Source organism: Rhea americana, unplaced genomic scaffold (genome assembly GCF_003343005.1).
Source record: "Rhea americana isolate MKP2758 unplaced genomic scaffold, rheAme1 scaffold_104, whole genome shotgun sequence".
Taxonomy (NCBI): domain Eukaryota; kingdom Metazoa; phylum Chordata; class Aves; order Rheiformes; family Rheidae; genus Rhea; species Rhea americana.
Genome location: NW_028185084.1, coordinates 1713324 through 1740219, shown reverse-complemented (window position 1 = coordinate 1740219; position 26896 = coordinate 1713324). Strand labels below are relative to the sequence as shown.

General features: G+C 40.9%; 1 protein-coding gene across 1 annotated transcript in view; it reads right to left on the bottom strand.

Annotated features, from left to right (window-relative positions):
• Positions 1-26896, bottom strand: part of SORCS3 (sortilin related VPS10 domain containing receptor 3) — a 304653-nt gene that overhangs the window by 180734 nt on the left and 97023 nt on the right. The window contains exon 3 of the mRNA XM_085308282.1: positions 23594-23661. Coding sequence (XP_085164408.1) covers positions 23594-23661 — 68 coding nt within the window. The remainder of the gene's footprint in view (positions 1-23593; positions 23662-26896) is intronic.

The following is a 26896-nucleotide window of genomic DNA, read 5'->3' as shown; positions in this document are numbered from 1 at the left end:
AAAAAAAAAAAAAAAAAAAAGGCAGTGTGACCAACAGAGCAGATGGAACAGGACAGAGATGGGGGCAGGGAGGGAAGAGGAGAACACAACACACCACCATAACTCAGTTTGTTTCTTGGGCTGCATTTAGACCTGTCTGATACAGGCACTTATCTGAAGAATTTTAACTTCCATTTTGAAAGCATGAAGAGCTATTCCAGCCACCTACTATCCAGAACTACCAGGCCAATGCTCCCTACGTAGGCTACAAAGAGAAATTATCACACTTCCATTGCAGACAATTAACAGAGGTGGCATCACTGTGGCCCCGTGTCTGCAAAGGGACAGTCCCCCACTTCCCCTGCAACTCCAGAGCTGACAACTTCATGAGGGCTCGCACGAGCTGCTGGCTGACAGCGTTGCCTGGGCTGCCATGGCACGTGGAGTATCAGTGTGCAGAACAAACGAGCCAGCAGCCACATCTGCCATCGTCTGTACTTGCCAGCATCCGCCCTCCGCGTCTGCCATGCTGGCTCGGCAGCTTCCTCGCAAAGGATAAAAAGAAACCTTTCCCTCGCTCCTGCCACACGCTCACCTCACCGTCAATCCCCAAACATTGATAGAAAGGATTATAGAGAACACCACTAAAATAAAATGGATCTAGGATTCGAAACCAATTACCAAAGCATAACCTTGCTCAGATGGGCATGCTAAGAATAATTACTATCCACAAGATAAACGCTGGTTGAAGACACATTACAGAAGACTGCATAATTAAATATAGCAACCAATCCTCATTTATCTACTAAGCAATCCACATCTAAAAGCTCACCTGCATGCATTCAGGCAAAACCACATGGGAGTTTTCACCATAGTTAAAAGTTTGTAGGACAGTAAAAACAGGGGAAAAAAGAGATAGCAGGAGATATAATCTTTTTGTCACTAGTAAAAAGGAGGGGAAAACAAAATCCCACTCYGGGCATTATTTTCTCTTTAAAATAATACCATTTCTGAGAGAAGCAAAAGTATCTTTGATGATAGCTTTTGCCTGGTCCAAATGAAGACTATTTCTAGGAAGGAACAAACTGATGCAGGAGCAAAAGGGGCATCATGCCAGATACATCTGGAGAAAGCTGTCTGCAAAGGAAAACAGCAAATGTAGCTACTGTCACCACAGGCCAGCAGCTCCCTCATTTTGCCCCGGTCTGCCCTTATCCTCTCAGCTGAGAGTTGACGCTGAMCATCGTTAAGCCAGAGTCAGTGATCAGGTCAGACACCCTTGGTCTTCAGCACCCAACTGCTCCATTCCCACAATGAAACTGTAGAGAAAACAGCCATTTCATTCTCAATTGCTGCACAGCCYGGAGGGAACTGCGATGCCCAGCGTGGCCTGCAACTGCCAGGCAGGCCACAACCAGTGCTAAGTACAAGAGACCTGCCAGCCTAGCTCCTGAAGCACAGCACCAAGGTTTCCCTCGCCACGGGCACCCCAGCTCTCCTGCTCCCTGTCTGCTCTTTCAAAACTCTGCCAAAGGGGGTTTCCACAGAAGCGTTTTGTCCTGATTCAGAAGGACTTCCACATTGTAGAGCAGGCAATCTAGAAACCAGAGAGGGATCTCCAAGCAGCAAAACAAGATGCACAAATCTACCTTTCCACTAACTGTGGTTCCAGGCAATGACAGATCTTTCTATAAAAACTGTTGGTCTCCAAAGACCAAAAACTGCTCTCTGCAAGTCTCATTACCATCAGGCAAAYATATCCCATCTACAGTAGTCATTTTTCACGTTTTTGAAAGACGTGAATATCAGTGTTTGGTTAGCAGACTACATTAGCATGAATCAAATATTACTGTACAAAAAAAATGTACTGAGCACTAATAAGAATACCTGAACATCGATGTTCACTTTATTACCTGGTTTATTTAAATACAATTAGCAGATGAACAGGACAAATATCTGCTCCCATCCCATAAACATAGTTTATAGCTGCCTTTCTCCTTTAGTGGAAAAAAGATGCTTTAAAATCTGAAGGCCAGATATATTTGAGGATAGTATTCTCTGTGCAGAAAACCAGGAATGGATAGATAAAAAGGGAAAGATTTTCAAAGCCACCTACCTAATACGGATGTCCAATTAAACTTAATGAGGGCTGGTCTTCAGCTTAAACGTGCAGCTCTGACAATCTCAATCAAAATGTCCTAAGATTTCCTAAACCTGTTTATCTGCTGAAACATCTGCCTTCTTAAAATCCATTTTGCCTTGTCCCTGAGAAATTCATTTTCTCAGCAGCACCTTCCCTCCAGCCATCCAATCTTGCCACAGAAAATGTTCCATGTGACCTTCCCAACCAACCACACAACTTGAGCAATAAACACTGAATACCAAGCATACCGAAAGCTCATACTGTTGACTATCTCTGAAAAAAAATCAGAGCTGTCCTATGAAAGCTGTCAATCAGAGGAGTAAGAAAGTATGAACGCCTTGCAAATGATTAAMTGAAAGAATAAAGCTATAATGCAATAAATATGGGCTTTGAAAGCAGGGCAGTAGCTGTTTGGGGCTTTTTGCAAATGCTTTCAGCAAACCTATATTTAAACTTGCATTAAGAAAAACACAGGTATTAGTGAACTTTGTCCGTAAGAGACCTATGAGGCTTATACTAATAAAGAAATATTTTCTAGTTCTGCAGTGCTCTAAATGCAATGACTTACACATTCCTTAAGGGAGCAAACATTACCATTGCCATGTTACCAAAAAGAAAAAAAGCACAAGAACCCTAGATTTWAACCTGAGCTTTGCCCCTCACCTGAAAAGTCTCTCAGTCTGTACCAACTACAACAAGAGTCCAGGGCCACGTCATTAAGACACTCTTTCCAGTGAACATATTTCAGTGTCAGTGTATTCAAGTCTGAAACGTGAAGGACTTCATGTTAATGGAAGATTTCCAGGTTGCTGGAAGACATCTGTATCTCCCTCTTGGGGGATTTCCATCTCCTGCTCCAGCTAGGCCTATTCAGAGGGTATTAAAAATTGATACCCAGCTCAAATCTGTTATGAGAGGCTGGTGGTAAGAAAACATGCATATATGAAATATTTATTTTCAATGGACAGAAAGGAAAATGTCTGCACAATTCAAGACTCATTTTGAGTTGCCTTCTTTCACARAGGACCTCCAGTAGAAGGTAGAGAGTAGACCTCATCTTTATGAAGAAATGTACTCTCTTCATCTACAATAAAAGGCATTTGAAGTCACTTCTATCCTTGACATACTTTCTCTTGTTCTAAATATCAGAATCTCAGCACAAACTAAGCCAAAAACAATGAAAGCAAGCTTTTATTTATTCTATCACTCTGTTGTTTAACCGACAGCTTCTAAGTAGAAAAACATAAAAAAAAAGTTGTGTTCCTATTTCATAAAATCCATCTACATATAGAGTTAGGAAACCTGTAGCTAGACAAACAAATCTGAGTCATATTTTAGCTATATTAGGTTAGGAATTTCCAATGAATCCTGTAGATTTACTCTCAATTTGCTGACCAAAAACCAATTTTATCACATTTTGTACTGTGGTACAAGGGTTTGGACAAAATTCACAAAACAAACGCAAGTAATTAAGTGTTCCAGAAGTGTATTCAGTGCAAGTAAGATTACAATATCTAAGTATATGATTTAGTAAAGCAAGGACTGGTGGACAATATAATAATCAGTATTATGTAAAAGGTCTAAAAGTTCAATTCAATTCCTGCTGAAGTCTGTCAGAAGACACCTATTTACCTTTTTATGGTTGGATGCAAAAACTGTAACTAGAAAAAGGAAATTCTAGGCTGAATGTCAGTAAAATCCTGTAATTTAGAGAATCATCCATAGTCTTGTTTGGAAATTTGCCACCAAAATGTCTAGATATACAAAAAATATCAAATAAAATAAAAATTGAGGTATCACTTTCCTGGARAGAAAAAGTTTAGGCTAACTCTGGCACTTCGGCCATAGAAGTGGCTCCCAAATTAAGTGACAAACCTCATTGCTCAAACTCAGCAAAACCAAACACATCATATTAGATCCATGTAGCAAAAGAGAATATAAATACGCAAAGAAGAGGCTACTATCTGCAGAGTAATTCATCAGTCTGGTCCCTCACTTGGACCYTCCCTTAGCAAACAAACCAGATAAACTGAGCTCTGGAGCCAGTGTCACACCACAGCACTCAGCTACAGACTCCACATCACTATTTCTATTATTTCAACAAAATAAATGGAAATGACAGATATCTCAATTTGTGCCATAAAAGGACTCAGAAAAAAAGTCATGTTTGCAGAACATAAACAGAGATTTCACAGTACCAGGTCATAATTTTTATTACATCAGGTATCTCTCCCTTTCCAAAGGGATAACTAAAGGTTGTTAGACTTTGGGTTTAGCACAGCAAACCATTTTTTTTTAAAAAAAAACTAYTTGCAACAAATGTTGCTAGGCAGTAAGAAAATCAATATAAACACTTGTAAATGCTCTACTGAGAGGCAGGAAGGAAGAAGGCAGCTAGTGCTGAAAGGACTAGATGAGGATTTGATTTTAAAACCTAATAAACAAGTATTTAATGAAAGTGAATCGGAAACCTTTTTTCTCCTTAACGCATGAGAATCTACAACGCAATACAAATACAATCTATTCTGTATTTTGTGTAATGTGCTCCATATCACCACACCCCCCAAAATATTAGAATATTAGAGAAACAAATACAGTTGCAAAGCTAAAATAAAATATCCTGTCAGGGAAGAGAAATTAAAACATTTGTGCAAAGAGCAGAGAGCTTTCTTTCAGGTGGATAACAACACGAGGAAACATGGGCAGTCATACAGAGTCTTTTTTTTTTTTTTTTTTGCCAGAATGGACAGACCAGGTAGGACCATGCCTTTTCAATAGACTGTTTCAGTCCCTGCTGTACAAAAGATGCTGAAGAGGCTTACTTTCTCCTGCCTTTCTCCTACTCTCACATCCCCAGCAAAATCAGTCCTCTAATATGAAGCTACTGTTCACTGTCTCTTGCTTCAGCCCAGAACCAAGGGACAAACTCATGGGGTTTACACATTTTGATCTTGCTCCTCTGGACCCAAGACTTTTTTTTAAAGGAGAAGCAATCAAAGAAGGAGCTGGGCAACACACCCAATTTTCTTGAGCACTATAGTGCCTTTAACCTTATATCTACCCTTATCCCTCTCTCAGCTCCTTGAGCAAATAATTATAATGCCATGAAAGGGAAAGAAAACTAAGGAACAAAAGAGCTCCAGGGCTCTTGTTTTCCATCATCAAGGTATCATGACTGCAATTTGAAATTTCAGAGGTGCTGAGGCTCTCAGACATGTAACAAACGAGCCTGTGTTTCAGCAAGCCTGAAATTTGGCCAGTTTAATCCAGAGTCCATTTGCTACAGGGTCAAAATGAAAGGCAGTTCTAGCAGCAATGCAAATCAGATCACACAACTGAAGGACTGTAAGCATTAGTAAAGACTGAATGTGTTTCCAGCAGACAAGCAGTACTTACAACAGATGTGGCCTCAACGTAGGAATTACTGAGTAAGATTCCCTGGCCTGCATTACACTGAGGGCAGACCAGATTATAATTATGACTTCTTTGCTGCCATTTAAATCTATGAATCTGAAGCAGCACAGAGCTGCACTTCTATAAAAAGCACTGCCTTCAGACTTCCCTTTCCACATTATAAACAGGAAATGAGAACTTCCAGGACATTTGACTTGGTGCCACATGAGAGAAAAAGAATCACCCTAACGAGACTCGTAAAAGAGTGGAAAATCTTGCTGCCTTATGAAAAACTTCTGGTATTCAACCTACCTATCTTAAAGAGAAGGTTATAATCCACTTTAATCAGGGTCGGAAAGTTACCACTTGTGGAGTGGGAATTACAGGGCCTTTCATCCTAGTAAACAGAAATATAACAAGATCCAAAACACGACAAATTGAGGTAAATTTGAGTAAGAAATGGAGTATTTGTTCTGTTTTGTGTATAAACAGGAAGGGTAATGGACCAAGGATGACTGTACCAATGGCTGAGACGAATTCTTTATCATTGCTAATTTTTCAGTCAAGTTGGGATGCTGTTCTTGAGCAATCAGATAGCAGTCTGAGGAACTTGTCTGTCTGGTATCTGTGGCAAATGATTTTCTTCTCCCTCACCATTTTGCATAGCATCTGAGCACAGTCCTCTTTCAGTCCTTATAACATAGGAATTGTTTCAATAGGATCAGATCAATGAGTCAACAATGATACAGTTGTTATTTCACCACTCATCCATGTAGCTGCTTCTAAATGAACTCCTTATTTAGGATTATCCAGAGTGTAACTCAGTACTCTCAAAAAAGTATCTGCTTCAAGGGAGCAGACTCTATGTCTGACTCTAATGTCAAAAGACTACTTCTCTGAACCTTGGCTTACCATGACATTATACCAATCTGCTCATAATCAGTCACTTGAAATTGTTACTCGGTTAAACTGGGTGGCTACTGGAAAGCAAAACATTCTGCTCCAGTTAACCAGCTCCTAAAAGCACTTTGTTTTTAGCAYGACCCCTCCTATCCCAGCAGCACAGGCTTGAGGTATAGAAGAGTCTTTCAGCTCCTCTGTAGCCAGCTTTTAGTATGAAATCTGTTATGCTGCTCTTCCTAGGGGATATGAGCAGGAGGTTTCTCTATCACAGGGTCACAGAAATAGGGGTGTGTAAAAAAAAAAAAAAAGAAGAAGAAAGAAAGAAAAAGAAAAAACAAACAACAAAACRAAAAACCCTTCTCCCTCCTGTTCTCCCTCCTCCCCAAGGCAGGACCAATTGAAATGAGGCATCTGTCTCAGAAGGCTGTCTTATCACCTTCCCAAGCAACCTATAACTCAGTTTTAAGGAGATTTTTTTTCCTAGTGTCTGATCTGCCTTTGCATGTTGCTGTAAATCATCCAATAATTGGGGAATAGAACATTCTTTTTTTTCTTTTTTATTTATTAAATAAAATGGTTGTTYTATATACTTATAAGACTGTTACAAGAACAAAGCATCAAACCGATTTTTTGCCTTAACTGACCCACCATGATCTGGCACCAATTAGTTCCACTTACAGACGTTGTCATAATATTTGTTGTGATAAGGCACACCTAGGTATAAGATGATGCCATCCACCAGCAGATAAGGCATCATTTGTTACACAGAATTGCAGTGCTACCTATCCATTCACATTCTCGGTTCTTGCAGGGACTCACACCACATTTCTTCAAGAGTATCATTCCCAGAAGGAGATCCTCTGCTTCGCCCTGCCAAGGTTATGCAGTATTGGAGGCTGTGGAAGGAAATACCCACCTGAACGCTGTAGCATAAAGTCTGCATCTGGAAGACAGACCTCTGCCTTGACCCAGACCAAGTAGCATCTTTTACTAGCCTCTCCTGAGACACTGATCTGCTCCAAGGTTTGCTCATGGGAGTTTTGCATGCTAAGTATCTGACATRTGAAGGCATGCTTCCCTTCATTACTCTTACAAAGCATGGCCCAAAGTCTAGAAAAACATCTAGAAATATTCTTACCCACTTTCTCAGAATTTAGATCCCACTTCAGTGATCTACAGCTAAATAACTTCCTTTACATACAAGCATTATTGTACAATCCTTAGCAGTGAACAGATTCTTCAGAGCTCTTTTGATGATCTTCTTTCACCCTTCTCAAAAGCATTTTCAGCTCAAGGGAACCTTAGCCCTCCACTTTGTTTCATCAATGGCAATGAATCAATGAGCACTAATCCTTAAAAAACAACTATGTTTTGATTGTCATCTAAAGCTTGTAGTAATCAATGAGAAGAGTTCCTGACATGCAGGCACTCTGGAACAACCCTTGGTTGAACACCTAAAAGGACATACAAAATATATCTGCAACTCACAAATAACTTAAGTGAAAAACTAGTACCAACTACTACTTGCTTAAAGCTGGTACACCTGTATCCAACTTCAACAGCCCAAGCCAGGCTATCTAAATTTAACARGATCCAAGGAAAGGTTAAGGGGCTGCAAGGATTATGCTTGAAATCACTTCCTACTATTTCTGGAATCAGATGTATGGGAAAGTTGTTTTTAAACAGAGTCATTTGCACTGGTCCAAAGTTTTGTAAAAGCTGGAGCCAAAGTTGGCYTTCTGACGTTTTTCCTTGTGCTTGCTTCCAAGATCTCTTGTAGATTTCTACAAAGAGCAAAGGCACAAGTTCAGATACAAGTTCAGAAATYAATGTCCTTCCGACTTCAGCCATCCCTGAAGTACATTCTTAGATTTATACTGCACAGAATCACAAAGGTTTTTAGGCAAGCATCAAGCCTGTAAGACTTGATTATCTGATTTTTTTCTGGATCATCTGCCCACCMTGAAAAGTTCAGGAGAATAAGCAGCAAAGAGAAAGATTTAAAATGCACACCAACATAATCACAACTATATATTTTTTGTCCTAAATAGATGGAGACAGTAGGCCAAATCCCAAAAGGGAATTACGTACTGCAACTCACTTTTTTCTTCACCCTTTCACCTATACAAACTCCTTTACTCTCACAGAATTCTGAATTAAATTTACTTCCCAACATGTCATTGACAATGCTCCCCTTCTATCCTTACAAGTATATGTAATTCCCTCTGAACTTGCATGCAGTGCAGATTATACCTTGAAAACTCAAAAGAAAGCAGCATAGCAGCAAAGTAAAAAAGTAGAGCACAACACATCAGCCTTGATCATCTCCATTCCACATTCTCATTCTCCAAAATGAGATCTGTCTCTCTTCTCAAGGGAGTCTCCTTCACACACYGAACTGTAGCCTCCATCCTTGCCTGGGTGGGCCACATATTGCTTACAGCACACCTTCCTGACCAGGCACAAACAACAGATGGCTTTTGAAGAGATGCACGCACTGCCCACACTCAAGTTCAGAAGAGCAAACAAAAAAAAAAAAAGAAAAAAAAAAAAAGAGGAGAAGGAAAAGGAACTGGCTAAAAAAAAAATCACAGTGATTACATGAAGCAATCAGGCTACTCTTCCCCATGCTCTCTACTGCAGTGCCAACAGCAAAGGTTCCACTCAGCAAAGTTGTTTTTTTTTGTTTGTTTGTTTTTAAAGAGAGGACAAAGCACTCATATGACTTAGATTCATGAGACTAAAACAACACCTTATAACCTCTAAAAGGAAATCCCATACCTCCCAGTCTTGTTCGCAGCTTCCTCACCTTTAGAACTACTGATCACATGAAGAAAAAGAAAATCAAGGGAAAAAAAATTCCACACTGAAGCAGTCCTTCAGACTGTTTGTAAGTCATCATGTTAATTAAATTCAGTCACTTACCCCAAAGTCAGCCTTCTTCCTGAACTCCCTTATTGTTTGAAATGGCCAGGGAAGTCAGTGACTGCACTGGAAACACCTGGCCAATGAATCACAGCTGTGCAAAGTGACARCCCTTAAGGTGAACAGGCTTCTTGGTGGGACCTATTTAAGCCTCTGTTTCAAGGTGATTCTATACCATCTGATTTCTCATTCAGATCCACCCATTGCAATCAGGTACATAAGACTGGTTCCTCCAAACATACGTTCCCAGCACCCTAACCATTCTTGTGTTGTCAAATTCCCTCCCTCCCCTCACAAAGGCACCTTATGCTAACTTTAGAGCAGCACTTTCTGAGATCAATGATAATTGACTGATTAAGTATGCCTAATGCTGCCAGAATGTGAGCTGATTGTGTAATGGTGCTAATTAGTAACTGCCAGAGCTCATTCCAATTATTAACCTTTATGAATGTCATTTTTAAAGATAAGAGTTCCCAACACGACCTACTGCAGTATTCATAATGGTTTTGTCACACGGGATGAGAGGGAACAAAGTGACCACTGAAGCTGAGATAAAGGTGGATCAAGAAAGAAGCCCCATGAACAAAGGATTTTACCTTTGCTTGCAAGTGATACAAAGACTTAACAAGAGAAARGTGAAGAAAAGAAACACCTGTGTAGAAGAATTCAAGAACCCWTTTTTCCATGGCAGCTGAACTACACACACTGCTACTGCCAAGCGTCCCCCAAGAGCCTCCCAGTAGCACAAGTACAAAAGCAACTACCTTATTTCCTCAGTGGGCATGCCTGCAAAGCACCATGTCCAGCAATGCTCAGGAAGCACAGATAAAAGCAGAACAGGTTGCAGTGGCTGATGTACAGCATGTCAAGGAAAAGCACCATTCCCAGTTATCTGCACAATGATACCTCTTTGAGTTATGCTATGCAACAGTGGACATTTCAGGAGCTGTAATGAACCACAATCATCACRGTAGGGGGATCTGTTTGCCAGCCAAATCACACACAGCAGAACTAAGCTAAGTCCACAGCCCACTCCCTTCACCCTTTTGATATATATCTGCCCCCCAAATAAGCCACAGGCACCATCACTAAAGAAAAGGTGTATTTCCAAAATGGAGACATGGGGTCCTTGCRTATCACCCCATACAACAGGGCCATGTCCTGTTACATAGCCACACTCATGCCCATCATGATTAAAATGCACAGGACAAGACATAAACTTCTCATGTGATGCRACTCACACTCCTCTGTCTCTCTGATGGGGTAGTGTTGGAGCAAATGACACTCCAAGTTCTCAAAGATCAGAAGGTCCACCATGGACTCCCCTGCCACGTACTCCTCCTGAAGGAAAAAAAAGCTTGCCTCACTTTGTTTCCCATGTCTTGCACAGGAGAAAATATGCACATGTAGGAACAAAGCTAGATGTGCTGTGTTAACTCTGTATTCCTCCTAGACACCCCTTTTGCCTTTATTGCTAAYGGATAATAGAACCAATGGGATTTTAATCTTCCATGGGATATTTATTCTCTACTCTGCTAGAGGCATACTGAGTGATGTACCATGGTCCACTGCTTACTCGGTAGCTTTAACTACTCCATGGCAATAAAACATCATCTCTGAAACCTTACATTTTAACAGAYGATCTTCCTGCCTTGGCACTCCTCAGCCACACTTACTGCTACAAGTACCCAAAGAAAGGACAAGCTCTCCCACACCACAGCTTTACAGAGACCTATTTCTGACACACTTCAAGGTCAACAGCTTTTCTGTGATCTCTGAAACAATTATGTGAAACCACGATGGAGGAATCATGATCTGCTGGAGTCCTTAGGGCATTTGTGCACCACAGGCTGCTGTGTGGAGTTGTACGATCTTCCTGTTCCCAAGCTCGTCTCTGGGATGTGTCTCCTGTGTTAAGACCACTCTGCCCCACCCAGTTCCTGACTTCTGCTCCGAACCTGCTGCTTTCCCCTCTTACAGGACCAATAATCAACAGCAGTCAACAACTTCCTTCTTAAAGGAAAGCACTGTTTAATTACAATCTTTAATATTTTAGAAAAAGTGATGCAAGATGACAGACCCTACGTGCAATTCTCTTTCCTTGGGGCTGATTACTCCTTGYGACCTTCAGACCCCCATAAGACCTTCACTCCACCTCTGAGTCAGCCCCCAAGATCCATACAGAAAAACTTAACAGCCTAGTTACAGGTAACATACCATGTTCAAAGGATTTATTACAGGGCAATATCCCTGAACCATTCTGTGGCAGCACCGCACTTGCATCTGTGACCAGATTTGTAGGATGGTGAAGGCTCAAGTGCTGCAGATAGTGTTTCACTACATTTACACACCTGGGCAGTAAACTTCAGGGATAACTGAATATGAGCAACTACTAATATTTACAGATGAAATTCTCTAAAGTAACTGGCCATCAAAAAYCCGGAAACAAGCCCTAGTAATCAGATTATAGAATGCTCTCACTAAACTTKTACAATTTTTATACAGAGGCAGAAACCCCATATGTAAAAATACCTTCCTATTATCCAGTAGTTTATAGGCACTTTTGCTTTTACTTCTTGGTCAGGCACACTGTAAAAGGATGACTGCCAGGTTTTACAGATGAAGAACATGTGGTAAGTAAATAAATCAGAGGCTACCTTCCAGGCTGGAGGAATGTAGCTGTTTGTAAATATTATTTGGAGAAGAGACCGTTTGCTACTGAGTACTTATTAACTTCATTGGAAGCCTAATGAATGTACTGCAGAAATAATGAGAGAGATCAGACTGAAAGAAAGATGGAAGGATTTCTTGCAGGTTTCTTAACAATATTTCTCCATCTTTCAGATTATTTATAGCCATTATAAAATGGCAGTGCACTTGGGAAGAAAAAAAATACAACATAATAAAACACCAATATAAACAGACACAACCCGTGTTAAAGTACTAAATTCTACCAGCCACAGTACAAAGTATCAAAGATTTATACGACTTCGTGCCAAGCCTAATTGGAAGGAAAAGAAAAGTAGAGAGGAGGAGGGAGACGGAAGGAAGGAAAAATAAGAACAGGTCACTCAAAGAGAAACAAATCATATAGCTTGAGCTAGAGTCTAGGTTTAGTGCAGACACAGGAACTGCATCACACGGCTCCAACAGGGAAGCTGCCCAGTTGCAACAGTGTGAGAACATGCTGGTTCCCGAGCCAGGCCTGACTGCCTGGAGAGTAAATGGCAGTGCCCGTCTACATCTAACGCATTAGAGTTTAGGCAACTTTCCGAGCCACAGGTAATGTCTTAGCATATAATAATCCTTGATAGATTTTTTTTTTTCTTTTAGTAGCTTGTCTAGACTTCACTTGAACTCTGGTGAGCTTCACCTACTACAAGATCCTCCAGCAAGAAGATCCATGGATTAACCACACATCATCTGAAGAATCAAATTCTCTTACTTATTCTGAACATTTGTATGGTATTTCTTCATTCCTGCACTACTGAAAACCCTATCCACATCACAAAAAAAATTATAATTTTTATCATTTCCTTTCCAGTCTTTACAAGTCCTACTAGATCTGATCTAGTATGAAAGTTATGTAATTTATTATGAACAGTCTGATTTTGCCTTTTTATAAATGAATTTAATTTGCGGTCTTCATTAATACTGGCATATACCTGTGTTAAATGCATCCACTACTAACCTGTGCTAGCAAAAATACCCTGCATGGTAAGAACTGATTAGAAAAAGACACCAGTAAGATCAAAACAAATTCATCTTTAAGTGTGGCTTCCTGCAAAGAGTTTTGCAGTCGGCATCCAAATCTAATTAGAATATAAGATGAGATAAYTCAACAAAAGAAGCAACTCTTTAATGACAGCAATGGAATTACTGCTCCAAATGATAAAGYAGAGATGGAATAGCCAATTCCTCTTAACAGATGCAGCTCTGCTGATGCAGCAACAGTCACAACACCCACAGGATCTGCAACAGCAGGTTCTTGGCTACAAGCTCCCTCCTGAATGCTGCCTCACTATTTTTCTAAGCAAGGAGGTAAAGCACTACAAACACACCTTATTTGCAATCTCTGACAAGACGGTTTCAGATGGGTTGTGAAGTTTCAAAAATATATTCACTTTTGGCTAAACTGCCTCTGGCCATCCCTACCAATCCCCCAGGACTAAATGCTGGGGAACATGATCCAAGTTCAAAATTTCCTTCTACAGAGGCAGGATGTCTGCCTTCTTGAGGTACTCACAATCAAAGTAACCAATTAAAAAGGACAGAAACATATCACTAAATATACCATAAATTAACCATAAAAGCAGAGACAACTGTATAGTTCCAGCTCTTTAAAATGCATGTTKTTTTTTGCACAAATTTCATTAACTAGTAAAGAGATCCTTAGACTTGTATCAATACCAGAAGAATTTTTAGGAGATTCAGATTTTTCTTTTTTTTTTTTTTTAGGATATCTGGAGATCCTCAAAGGAAACATCTTTTTGACATTAAGTTCCCCCAATTTCCCATTCAAACTTCTAGCTTTCTAGAATGGGAAGTCTAATTACCTGGACATCTTTAAGTCCTTACTGTAAGGGTGATCAAAGCAGGCTGTGTACCTGAAAGACCAGTCTGGGGAAATTAAATCATGTCAGAAATACAACTTTTTTTTTTTTTTTTTTTTAACTACAGTTTCACATTTTCCTTTTAGTTCACTATAGAATAAAATTATAGCTTTACAGAAAAAAACTTAATAGCATCCAAGATAGCCATTAATCGGGCAACAGATGGAGAACTTCTGTGGTGTAGAAGACTTAAACCTCTGGGTTGAATAAGGTAGCCACAGTGGGGTCAGATGAAAAAAAATCTGTATTGCCCACTTACCTGTTTCTAAAAAGGGAAACAAAGAATATTCTGGGTAAAGCATAAGGAATAAAGTGGAGATGATATGATCCTTCCCACAGCCTCTCCTCCAGTGCTCCTGATTTAGAGAGCTCCAAATCTCTAAAGCAAATGTGGCATATCAATCACGTCTCCAATGTAAACTTAGTTATTCCATAGGAACTTCTAAAGCACAAACATCTCTTTGCTGAAGAAATAATGCAGAATGGATGACACTTATGTAGCACTGATCCAAAAGCTGTAGCTATGCCTGCTCCTTCTGTGCCACATCTTAAAATAATTACTGTGAGCCAGAGGCTACAGCCACACTATCACATTTAACAGCCACCAGCAAAAGCATCCTCCATTCAACCTCCTTCTAAAATCCATTTACTCTTTATTTTTTCTGCTTCACAACATCGTGTGGCAATGAGTTACACAATTTAATTACTTGAGGAATAAAAAAGCACTTCCCTTTATGCTTATTCAGAGCAAGGGCTTGAACTTAGATCTTTCCCCACACATGATTAGTATCAGTCTCTCCCTGGAGATTCTTGGTCTCTCCTGTCACAGCTCTTTTGCTCAGTATACGTAACTCAGCAGTTACCAATGGGAAAAAGAGAGAGAGAGAGAGAGAGAGAGAGAGAGAGAGAGAGAAATATAAAAAATGGAAGCAAAACAATGTTCACTTCTGCCTTCTCTCCATTTTATATGAAATTTCACATTTGCCCTAAGAACATTCCCTCAAAAAGTTTGGAATTTGATTGATTGCATTTTCATCTTGCTCCCTCCAACTCCACATGGAGAAAAGAATTTTAACAAAACATTCCCAGTCATATTTACTAATAGGAATATCTCAATAAACCCAATAATCTGTGAAGYCAAAATTGTTCTACAATGAAATGACTTTTCCAGACCTGTTTAGCACACACATTCCTTACACAAATGTATTTGGAACATCCATCACCAGACYAGCCCTCCCACAGCTGCATATCTGAAGGCTGACAGCTACAACAAAAYGGTCATGCCTTCAAGCTGTTAAAGAGCTGTGGACAAAGCACAGTGTGCTGCACACACTGAGAAATGAGTTACACACGTGTGTAAGTGTTAATCTCTATGCTGCCACCACAGAGCAACATGCAATACCTTCACCATATTGAGATTCTGGTGCCAAACACACCCCAAACCAGACCTATCTATTTCTTCAAAGGATCATAGATACGAAAAAACACTCTGAATATGGGCAAAAGTTTTTAATTAACAGCCTAGCTGAAACACTATTACGATCTGCAGTTTTGTTTTTATTAATTCTCTCTGATTCAGCAGGAATTCCACCAAGGAATAAGGATGAGCAGATGCAGGGGGAAGCACATAAATAAATCATAAGTGTCATTAAAATTTGTAAACTGATATCTTCTGGGAAGTCTTGGCAATTAGTTCCAGAGCTTTCTTGGCAAACAAAAAATTAATAAATCCAAAAGGTCCCATGTTTGATGAAATCCCCGCCCCCTCAGGAAGGTCATTGATAGAGCAATTAAGAGACACAACAAATGGACCAGCCAGAAGGCTGRTTCGTGAAAGACAGATGAGCTCCATGGAACAAGATGACTAAGGCATCTTAATAGAGGTACGATTCAGATCCACACATCACACCAAGATACGAAGGAAGGCTTTTAGACTTACATTCATTGCACCACTCTGCACTGCACTCTTGTGCCTCCCCCAACCCTGAGATAACATTGACTTTATTACTTGATAAATTAAGGGACCACCAGAAAGCAGAGGTGTGAGCCTGACTGTTTCCTTGTGGAAAAATCCTACAGGGACAGGGAAGCAACAGAAAGGAAACAGATGAAACTTCTCTCCAGAAGCCAAACACACACTTCCAGAATGAAACTGTTTTTTGTATATATATTTTCTTATTAACACTGCTGTATTTACCTAACTCTAAGACATAACCCTGAACTTAGGATAAGCCTATCAATTTTCAGGGTAGGTTCCCAAAACAGATGTTTAAATCAGCTTTAATTCATGTTATCCATTTTCGCAATGACAGCTTCTCCTTCAGTTCTGAGCTGCAAAGCATGTACACCCTGGACATYCCCTGGGGCAGTCACGGAGGGCTAAACATAGGGTTCATGCTTTTTAAAACTTCTCTCTCCTCTTTCCCCCCCCCCTTTTCTCCTCCCCATTTATGAAACTTCACATAGAAGCCCACATCCTAGATAAAAATCAAAACAATCTCTTATGTACATTTCTGGAAGTCCAAGATAAAAGATTTGTCTTTATTCCCCTAAGAGTCACAATTCAAAGAATAATAAATCATCTCAMACCAGAAAAGCATTTTGAATAATTCTGGAATACTTTACTTCAGATTGCTTCAAATGTGCACTGGGATAGGAAGGKGAATGGTTATCACCATCTGATAACTGGCAACTTGTAACCCTCCTGTCACACGTACTCCTAAATCAACAAAGACAAGGAAGCTAAGCAACACCTTTATTGCTTTTAATAGTTACAAAAAGAATACAAAAAGGCTATTTTATGGCTAACCTTTTATGAAAGTTTAGCATCCCCATAGGGTCCCTAACACAGTGCCCTTTATCCATTAATTCCTCTCCTGACTAYACTCAACAGCTCTTGCAAGCTGCCTGGCCTTCTCTCCTGCTCCTCTTTCTTAACAAGAACCCACTTTCAGATTCCTGCTGCAATACACAGACAGGTGGACAAATACAGATGTCAAAAATCCCTGCCAAACCTGGTATGCCAGCTTGAGCAACAGAATGAGACCTGTTTCTCCAAAACAAGCGGGAATTTAACCATGAGAGCAGAAAAGAAATTTTCACTTGGCTCAGAACTGCTAAGTTTTCTATTCTCCACAGGCAATGACTACGCAGCTGTTCGGGCCAAGGAATTTCTCTTTATTAAATGACCACAATCTTCACCTGGCAGCAGCTAGCTCAAAATGGGCCAATGTGCAACTGCTGTGCATTTTCCAAACAGTTCAAGCATAGCTCCCATGCCAAGATGACACCTCCTGACTGACAGTCAGGCTGCACTGAGCCAGGGTAACCTGAATCACCTGCTGTGGGAAGGARGCAACTCAGCAAATGTACTACAAGCTAAAATCTGGATTATTCCGATCTGCTGCTGAATGCCCACCCTAACCCCATGTCAGGGTGCTGAGAGCCTACSGGAAGCCCTGTCATCTCTGCTACAGTTCCCAGCAAACACAGTCTGCACCTACTGTCTCTCAGCCACAAAGACTTTGACTTTTCTACAGCCAGAAGAAAACCAGCCGTTACTGAGCTAGGCTATTTGTAAGTTCTAACAAACAACAACCACCAAACTTTTGGGCATCCTAGTTTTCAAATCCAAGAGAAGTCAGGAATACGCCTGCACACCCAGCTGGCTCCTTCCTTCTGTCCATGGATGGCCGATAGCAGGTATGATTAAATCCTTCTTTTCATCAGCAGAAGAATCCTGCGCTTTGCAATGTTGTTACAAAATGCCAAATAATACGCAGTAATGGGAAGCATCATTACTTCAAAAMCCAGCTCAAAAAATTTTATGCCTGAATACAGTCCTTCAGAAAACAAGATATGTACAAAATACATGTTACCAGTGTAACAGTGAAAAAGAATATATATATAAGAAAACTTGACAGTAGTGCAGGGGGATGTCAGCTGGTTATGGTGGCTGTCTGGGGACTGCATTTCAATACAGCAAGTTCTAGTGAAACCACAACACTCTATTTCAAAACATGGGCAGAGCCTGACTGGCACCAAGTGTGASGCAGTGTTCAGACTTGCAGTTGTCATTCTCAACACCATAGTCAAAATAATGCATTGCCAGTAGGGCAGAAACAGGCCTCTACTGAAGCTATGGCTTTGCCAAGACTTTTTTTCAGGTTTGCTTGCATTGTAGAGAAAGACATGGAAGTATGAGTCATGCAAGCAGTCTGCTGATCCCTGTCTCACCTATCTTGGAGGCAGATAATCTTTGGGAAAAAGAGAAACTAGGCCCCATCTCCCAGAAGTGAGCCATTCACATGGCACTTCACACTGCAGTCACCATTTCACACATTCAGAGCAGACCTATCTGAAGCCAGCTCCCTATGTAATACATGAGCATAGGGCACAGAAATCAGTATGAGCAATGAAACTTTGCAAAAGAATCAAATGCTAGAGGTACACTGAAGGATGCTGATGGCCTCCAAGGCAATGTAGGAAGCTTAGAGGCAAGGATAGGGGAAGAAATACCATAAAGCCCTCTGGTAGTTCAAACAGAACCAAATGAAAGAACAGTGCAAGCYATAAGGAAGTTTACAGCTATGTTGAGAGGTTTTACTCTTCTTGTCTCCAAGCTGCAAATTGCAGCTGGCCTGTTCTACAGTCACGTCTACAATTAAAAAGCTGAAAGTTTTTTGTAATTCAACTCAGAGGGTAAGATGACAGACAGACCTCTACAGGCACAGTGGTCACAAGGGTAAAAAGGCTTGGGGATTTTTTTTTTCCCAAACCACAATCATGGAAAGTTTTTTGTTTGTTTGTTTGTTTGTTTTGGGGGGGGAAGGGAGGGTAAATAAAGAAGGATGAATATACATAARAACTCCTCCAGTAACATTTTAGCCTCTTAAGCAGCAAGAGCCAGGCAAGGTTTCAAGTACAGGTTAATGCATGGACCAACATCATGTAACATTAAATAATTTAGTCAAGACCACAGGCAGAGGAGGGGAACTCCAGGGGACCCATCAAAGGTGGGTAAAATAGCAGTGAGGACTCCAAGCTGACACATGCAAGAGCTTGCACTGTGGAAAAAAAAAATSTGATGTGCTCCCCACTGCCTAATTAGTTGATGTGTTGCAGTTGTGGCTATCACATTGATCATAAACACCTCCCTGCTAACTCGTGCTTCTCCTGTCTGTTGTAGCATTCTGTTGTCGCTTTGTCTTAGTTCAAGATTAAAAGCTCCCTCGGGATGGAGGTTGTCCTTACATCTACTGCAACCCAAATAGTTATAATCATTGCTGGATACTAAATAAGATGACAGTWGAGAAAACTTTCATTTTATTTTTCTTAGCAGAAACAACTTCTCTGCCCACACTGGCTAAAAGAGTTCAAAACATTTTAAAAACTTAAAATATTGTAACGGCAACTTCAAAAAACACTTATCCCAGAATGTCACATTCACAGAACCCTGCCTCAAAACTGTACATCTTAAATAGGAGATAGGATTAGCAGCAGGCAAGGATGTACCTGGATCACTCTTTGCTTGCAAAACCTAGAAGTCTAGAAGGCCCACAGAATAAGAAATAGAGTTCCCTAGATTCCTTCTGTTTATCCATGCTCACAATACAATAAAAAAAAATTGTATGGCAATAAGATTAACTAAAGAAAACAATTTCTTTTGCCCAACATACATATTAAATGGGGACTTCTATAGGTTATATGAACATAACATCTGAAATCAAAACTCACCACAACTTGTGTGTTCACATCTGGAAATGTTGTGAACATGCACATTTAAAGAAATAAACCATTGAACAAGTCTCCCCTTCCATCTTCCTCCTAATAAAATGTCTGATTTTTTCAGATATAAAATGTCTGAAAAAAGGCAAAACCCCTTTCACCCTTAGTCGTGAATGGTGCCTTTTGGCACTGTATTTCACATATCTAGCCCTCCCATTCTCCCCTGTCAGACAGATTCCTATTTGGACTACAGCTCCCATGAAGGTCAGGGTCCAGGTCCCCGCTCTCAATGAAGGAAGTTCAAATTTCAGGATGCATCACAGTAGTGCAATCACAGCTCCTCATGGAAGATGAATTTTGATGCCAGGATCCTGACCTGCAGAGGGTTTCAGAATCTGAGTTTCTTCAACAGCATTTAAAAATCACAACCATTCAGGTTCACATAAAAGGGGCAGGAGTATTTTCCTTTCCTTGATGGAGGAAGTATTCATACAAGTCTCAATCCAATTTTTAATTAAAAATCAGTTAGAATTTCAGCTAGGATTTTCAACAGTTACCCAGTTACATATTTCACTAGGTAATGAGAACTRGTGAAGGGTCTGCATGCCTAAAAAGCTTATCAAACTTTTCCAGATATATTTGCTGATATATGAAAAGACCCCTTCCTAAAAAATTCTGATGTCTCATACCATGACAGGTACAAAAAACARTAAGATATTTGCTTTCACCAAATAAAAACAATCTCCTCTGCTCATCTGCTGGGAAAAACAAAAATACAAACCACAGCTGACAGAATATGGCCAAGAGGAGCAGCGGTACTCAGAAGGGTGTGCTAGGAGGATTGTTTAGGGGTTTGGGGTTTTTTGTTTGTTTTCTTGAAGCTAGTTGATACCAATAACAAAGGCCTTTTCTGTGAATTTTCAACCTCAGAAACACGGATTTACTTATTAGAGCAATGTYTGTGTTCTTGTACCCAAATGCTGAGTAGCATTTCCTCCACTTAAACTCCTATCAGTCTGAAAGACAATCAGCTTGCAGGGTAACTGTTAATTCTCCTCTCTCCCTCTTTAGCTCTCATTCCCTTTTTTAATTACATTCAGGATGTTTTCTTATTGATTTACTTGTCTTTGCATTTAGATGTAGACATTAGAAATTTTTGTTATGTTGCAGTTCAGTTTTCCATTAAAAGCAGCCTCTCATGCTATAGCCCAGGGGAAGCAAGCAGAATCTTTTGATGCATGAAGTAGACAAGAGACAAGATGATATTTGGAGATCGCATTGCACCCTGCTCTGTCCTAGCATCCTTTGAAGCACCGGCACGTGATTCATTGCTCTCTGCCACAAAAGCCACTCCTCTCTTGTGGAAGCAACAGTGTTTGCCAAGTGTTCAGAAAAGACATCACACAGATGGCACTATTGCTCATATGAGCAGAGCTCTTGGTTAGCAGAAGGAACATGCATTAGTCCCAGAAAATACAAAGGAAAACAAAAAGCACCTGGAAATATCAGGATTGGGATTGTCTTTTGATGATTACTTGATAGCTGCATTAAATTTGTGRCCCACCAGCTCCTGGGGCTCAAGGATGACTTTGAAGGAGTTTGCAAAAAGTAACTAACGAAAGCAAAGCTATTGCCAAAAGGTTTAAGTTCACTCTGCAAAGACAAATCCTCCTTTTGAAAATTTCAGAGGCTCAAAAATTAAAAGAAAATACTGGAAAGTATTCATTTAAATAATGCAGAGACTCAGAGGCCTTGAAGTGCAAATAGAACATAAAACTCTGAGAAAGAGTCAATTCCTCTTGACTTCTAGCTTCCACTTAGTATGTATTTGCATTTCTACAACACCCTTTCCGAAGGAACTGAAAACTATTCTTTAAGGCTCCACAACCCCCTCTAAAATACATTATTTAATCCCATATTTTCCAGGTAGGAAACACTAAGGTTCTAGAAGCCCTGTAGCACTACCTACTAGCTCTTACTTGAGCATCCATAGGTGGCTCCTTTCCTCCAGGACTTTGAAAGAGAACCCAGGAGTTATGACTTCTCAACCTGTCTGGGCCTCAGGACCCCACACTGGCCCTTGTTTCACCCAGGAACAGACTGAGATGCATTCACAAGTCAATACTTTTCCCCCAGGATGCATTCAGTTGTACTGACCAYGAACTGCATCTTTTGTCACTCAGGGAAGACTCCAAAAGGGATGCTGCTGCAATCTTTGTGCAGAGCTCAGATGCTGCTGTAATCTCAGTATTAAGATAGGATTTGCCTGCTTGTTATGTTATTTATGCAGAGCAGATTGCTCGGCAATTATGTTTAAAGTACAATCACAGTGCCATTTGTACTTGTTAGGTAAAGAGGCAAAAGATTTTAAGGCTTAAATACCTTGGAAAGTACCAGGTAAGTGGAAATGACTGTGCTCTCTCTTATTAGCTGCATGGCTATTTATACTTTTGCACATTACCATGGTATAGTGCAATTAGGCTTTGGAGTTACTGTGCAAATTGAGAAGTTTCAAGAGCTCTTCTCAACAATTAACCCTTAATGCATTAACTGGCTCTCGTTGCCTGGGAAATAACCACACAGTGCACTCTCAAAGTCTCCTCCCAATGGGCTTTTAAATTAACTCAGAACATAAACCATCTGCCAAGAAGCAGCTCACCTCCAGAGCTATGGTTACAACGCATTGGCAGCTTCACCAATTACTCCTTCTACAGGCTGAGCAATAAGCATAGTACACCAGGTAAAACACGTGACACAAAGCACCGTTCTAACTCCCTCTCCCCTCCCGCCTTTTTATTTTTATCCTGAAGAGTAAGCAACTCTGTTAACGGCATGTCCTTTCCACAGCACAGGTGCAGTGTTAGAAGGAAGGGCAGCCCCCAAGAGATAAAAGCTCTTTTGGAGGGAGCTATGATAATTTATAGGGATAATCTGTGAAAGATCTAAAATGCTCTATAAACAGCCACACACACACACACACACACACACACACAGTCTAGCTGGGTGCTTCTCCAAGCCAGGATGTTGTCTCCCATGCTAGGCTAGGAACATGGCAAGGACAGAACAATATCTGGGCTACTTGTATCAGAGAAGACACCAAGCACCTCACTGTGGTACCTCTAATAATTTGGTGGCTAAGGACCTCATGGCCCCCATCAACGTGGATCCACTGCCAAGACAGCTACCTCAGCTCACAGGGCTGAGGAACGCAGCTTGCATAACGTAGCTGACTTTGCATGGACATGGACACAGTACAGTGCCTGGTACAGGCAGCGCTCTAGACAGCCACAAACACTAAGCAAGGAGTCAAGATTTCCTAACTAACTCACAGGGGACATCAGCACATGCCAATATTTCAGTGCCATAGAAGAGAGTACCTAGACATCCCTGCACTAAAACAAGCCCAGTTTCTTACTAATGCTGCAGCTATGGTCCTACTTGTTGCCTACTGAGGGGCCAGACAGCAAATGTTTCCAGGCATCTACACTATAGGCTGTACACGCAGAGCCCCCAGCTAAGATCATACCATGCACTGTATCACATGCACAAACTTGGACACTGTTCARTTTACCACCTATAGTCATCATTGCCAGTCTCATGGCAGAGACTCAGAGGAATGAATGGACTTATCTGAGGCCACTCAAAGGTGAAAAGAAGAAAACCAAGCTCCTCTACATGCCAGGCTGACACCTTACCTCAAGCAACCCTCTGCTTTGCAGATCCACTTCATTAAAAAATGATTCTTAATCATATGCCCTTCCAAAAAGGAACTCACCAGTTTATCTCAGATTCCCTCCCAGCTCCTCCCTGATCAACTCACTCAGTCATTCCCTTGCTCACCCTCCAGTTTTACGCAAGGTACAGTGACCCTGCTCCGTGTCAGTTGCTGCAATTTCTACAATCCACTTACCTCCACAGTGAGCTCTCCGTAACACTCCCCAGGTTGAAGTCGTAGAGCTTTGTCAGAATGAGAATCACCTGGGGGGAAGGGAGGGAGGAAGAGAAAGGGAAAAGAAAGAGAGAAAAGTTTTCCTTTAGACTATGTAACAATACACAAGTCATCTGAAATCACCCAAAGGACAGCTTAGTATTTTATCCATTAAATTTAGGGTATTAAAGGATCAAGAAGTAGTTCTATTTTTTTTTAATAGATTAGCTTCATGCATCATGTAACTAGTAACATTTATTTTAATCCTTCTGATGTTTTGCACTTGAAATAAAACATGCCAACAGGAATGAATTGAACATTGTGATTTGGTATATCTATAGTTATATAAGGTTAGGGAGAAAAACAGATGTGCCCTTGGTAACTGAACTGTCCAGCCAGAACTGGGACTTGACTTTTCCCCTCTGTTTCCCAAAGTGCTAACAATGAAACTCCTGAGCCTCCATGGAAAGAAACAGAGTCCATCTACAAGGATCCCCAGCCATCAAAATAGTCCATTTTGCCTGTGATAAGGTTTGTTGTTCTCTGCCTGGTGTCTCTGACCTGAAGGAGCATGAGAATATGAGTTCCAGGTACTGCCACCTTTCCATGGTGCTAAGGAGGGGCAGTGAGTGCATCATTCAACTTAGGCTCTGAGCATGACAAAACTTCAGCTCTACCATCAGCACTCAAGGAGAGCAAGAGTTTTCAAAGACCACTAACTTTTTGGCAAGCCATGAAAACTCCTCAGTCAGGTCCTTGCAAAACTGATGTAGGAGAAGGGAGGTAACAGGTACCTAGGAGATTCACAAGAGAAAGTAATTTCCCTCTAAGCATCCTTCATGTTCTAACTTTACCTTTTGCTGTGGGTGAATGTAATTCTCCTATTTACCAGCTATTACCTAATTCCTCTCTCCCCTAAAATGACAGCTATGCATTCAGATATCACATGAGCCCCTGAGCTAGCTCCCAAGGTCCAGTCAGGAGAATACGACACACTGGATGAGAACTTCTGCAGCAGGATTGGCGGTCCCTCAATAGAAGTTAAGAATATTTGAGCATCTAGTCCTTCCTTTTTAGCATAAGTCATGACACGCAATTCACCCCCTCAGATTCAGTGAGRCTGGCCTTGAGAAGAGCTCTGGCACATCTCTTCATTTTAGTTTTGCGTTGTTTTAACGTTTTGGCATTGCTCCCTCCTTGCAGATTTCAAGAACAGGCTTGTTTCCCTCGCATCTGCTTGGGTGCTGAAAGTATCTTGGGTAATATTTTTAGTAAATATTGGGGGTGAGGAGGGGGTTTGACAATGAGTACTTCATATTTTGGTAAAAAAATGAGTACAAGTGAGAGCTGTCACTCAGTGGCTTCATTTCRTTTAGTTTTCCTACGCAAGACAGATCTTTTGCAGTACAAAAGCTGCCTCTCCCTCCCTTCTCCTCCTCCCAAAACAACGGGACTTGCCACACCTTTCATTTGGGCTGAAAGGCTGCTGGGTGAGGAGTTTAAAGCTTTGCAGAAGGGAAAAATGCCAAAGGATTAATCAATATCACAACACTGAGGCTGCAGCAGTCGGTTACTGTCAGCGCAATACCGGGAAGAGACCTGTTCAAACCGTAAGGGACCTTGGTACGTGACTCTGCAGCCAATATCCAACTCAATGGCTTYAGAATAGACACTCTGAGCGTCCAATCTCTACGGGACTCCCCTTCTCCCTCCCTTGATTGCATTTTGTTCTTTTATTTCCCCACGCAGATAACTTCAGGTGGAACCTGAGCAGCTTCCAGCAGGGTGTGAAAAGGAGCCTACCAGGCAGATTTGAGTTGGCGTATGCAAGCCCATGTCAGATTAAACCAGTCCTGTGCAGCTGGGAATTAAGGACAATACCGTTTTTATTGCAAAACTCTGTATACACCCATATCAATCTCAAAAGCTGTACACCACAGCACAAACATTGCTCAGCTGGAAATGACACCCTTCCCCTATGACTTGTAACTCTCAGGAGGCTACACAAGGTTAGTTTTCCTGTTTTGGAAACTAATCCCATAGAAGCCAAAGAGAAGACTTTAGCTGAGTTCTGTGGATCCTGGACCCAGGCCTAAATATCAAATCAAGTTCCCGTGTCCTGGTCAAATTCCAAAAGAATAATTCTATCTTAAGTTGCAATTCCAACTGGAGGCAGCATCCATATTCTCCCAGCTCTTTGTGTGCCTCTCCACAGGTCTCCTAGGCCCTGTATTTTCAAAAGTGTCATTCATCTCTTGTAAACCTTGCAAAMTGCAGGATAACACCAGCTTTGCAAGAGTAGGTTGAAGCCTACTACTAAAGTCCTAGATATAAGGTCAAGTCCAAAGTAAAAGCATATTGTTTAGTAGGGCTTTTCTGGATTTTCACCCAGGATGACTAACAAAAATCCAGCCCTGCTTGTTGTTAATGCAGGAAAAGCAAAAGCATAAGCATCCCTTTGCATTAAATATCTCAAAGGGTTCCCGGAAACAGCATGAGTTGCCTGAGGCAGCAGTAATACACAGTACAATCACCTACAACAAGCTGTCCATAAAACCACTCACCACGTACTCTCAGGCTAAATGACACACTTGCACTACAACCCCAGATGGCTCCTGTCCTGCCCCAGCTTGCTTTTGAGACAAGATACTTCAGATTCAATAAAAARTAACATTTGCCACAGTTTGGGAGTTTGAATACCAGAAAGGATTGGAGGGTGGAGAGGCTTAACATTCAACCTTCCCCAAAAGGGCCAGGAAAACCTATTCCCCCCCCAACACTGCCTCATGAGACTACCGGAGGAAATTTAACTGCTACAAAAATGTCACAATCAAAGCCCAAAAGATGAGGCTGGTTCCTGGGTTGTTTTCAGATGGTTCTCTGGACACTAAGTTGCAGAGGAAACTTCAAAACATTTCAAGAGGCTGTTCTGAGGCCTCCACACCAYGTTGCCCCAACTATGCTGAAACAACACTAGAAACAGGGATGTCAGGGGCAGACCTGGGCACAAGAGACGTTCAAGAGACATTAATGTTTTAGTTGAAACAGAATGGAAAAAACTGTAAAGAAAACTAGCTAACTTTTGCAAAACTGAATTCAGCCAGTAAAAAAAAAAAAAAAGAGAGAGAGAGAGAGAGAGAGACCCTCATTGATTCAAGCCGAGCCCTTCGATTCTGTTTTCTACTTTGTACCTGAAGAAACTTAGCAATCTTTGTCAATACTAACAAATAACCACAGCTTTTCTGTGTCAAAGTCATTTTGCAAAAAAATCTTTAAATTCTTCCA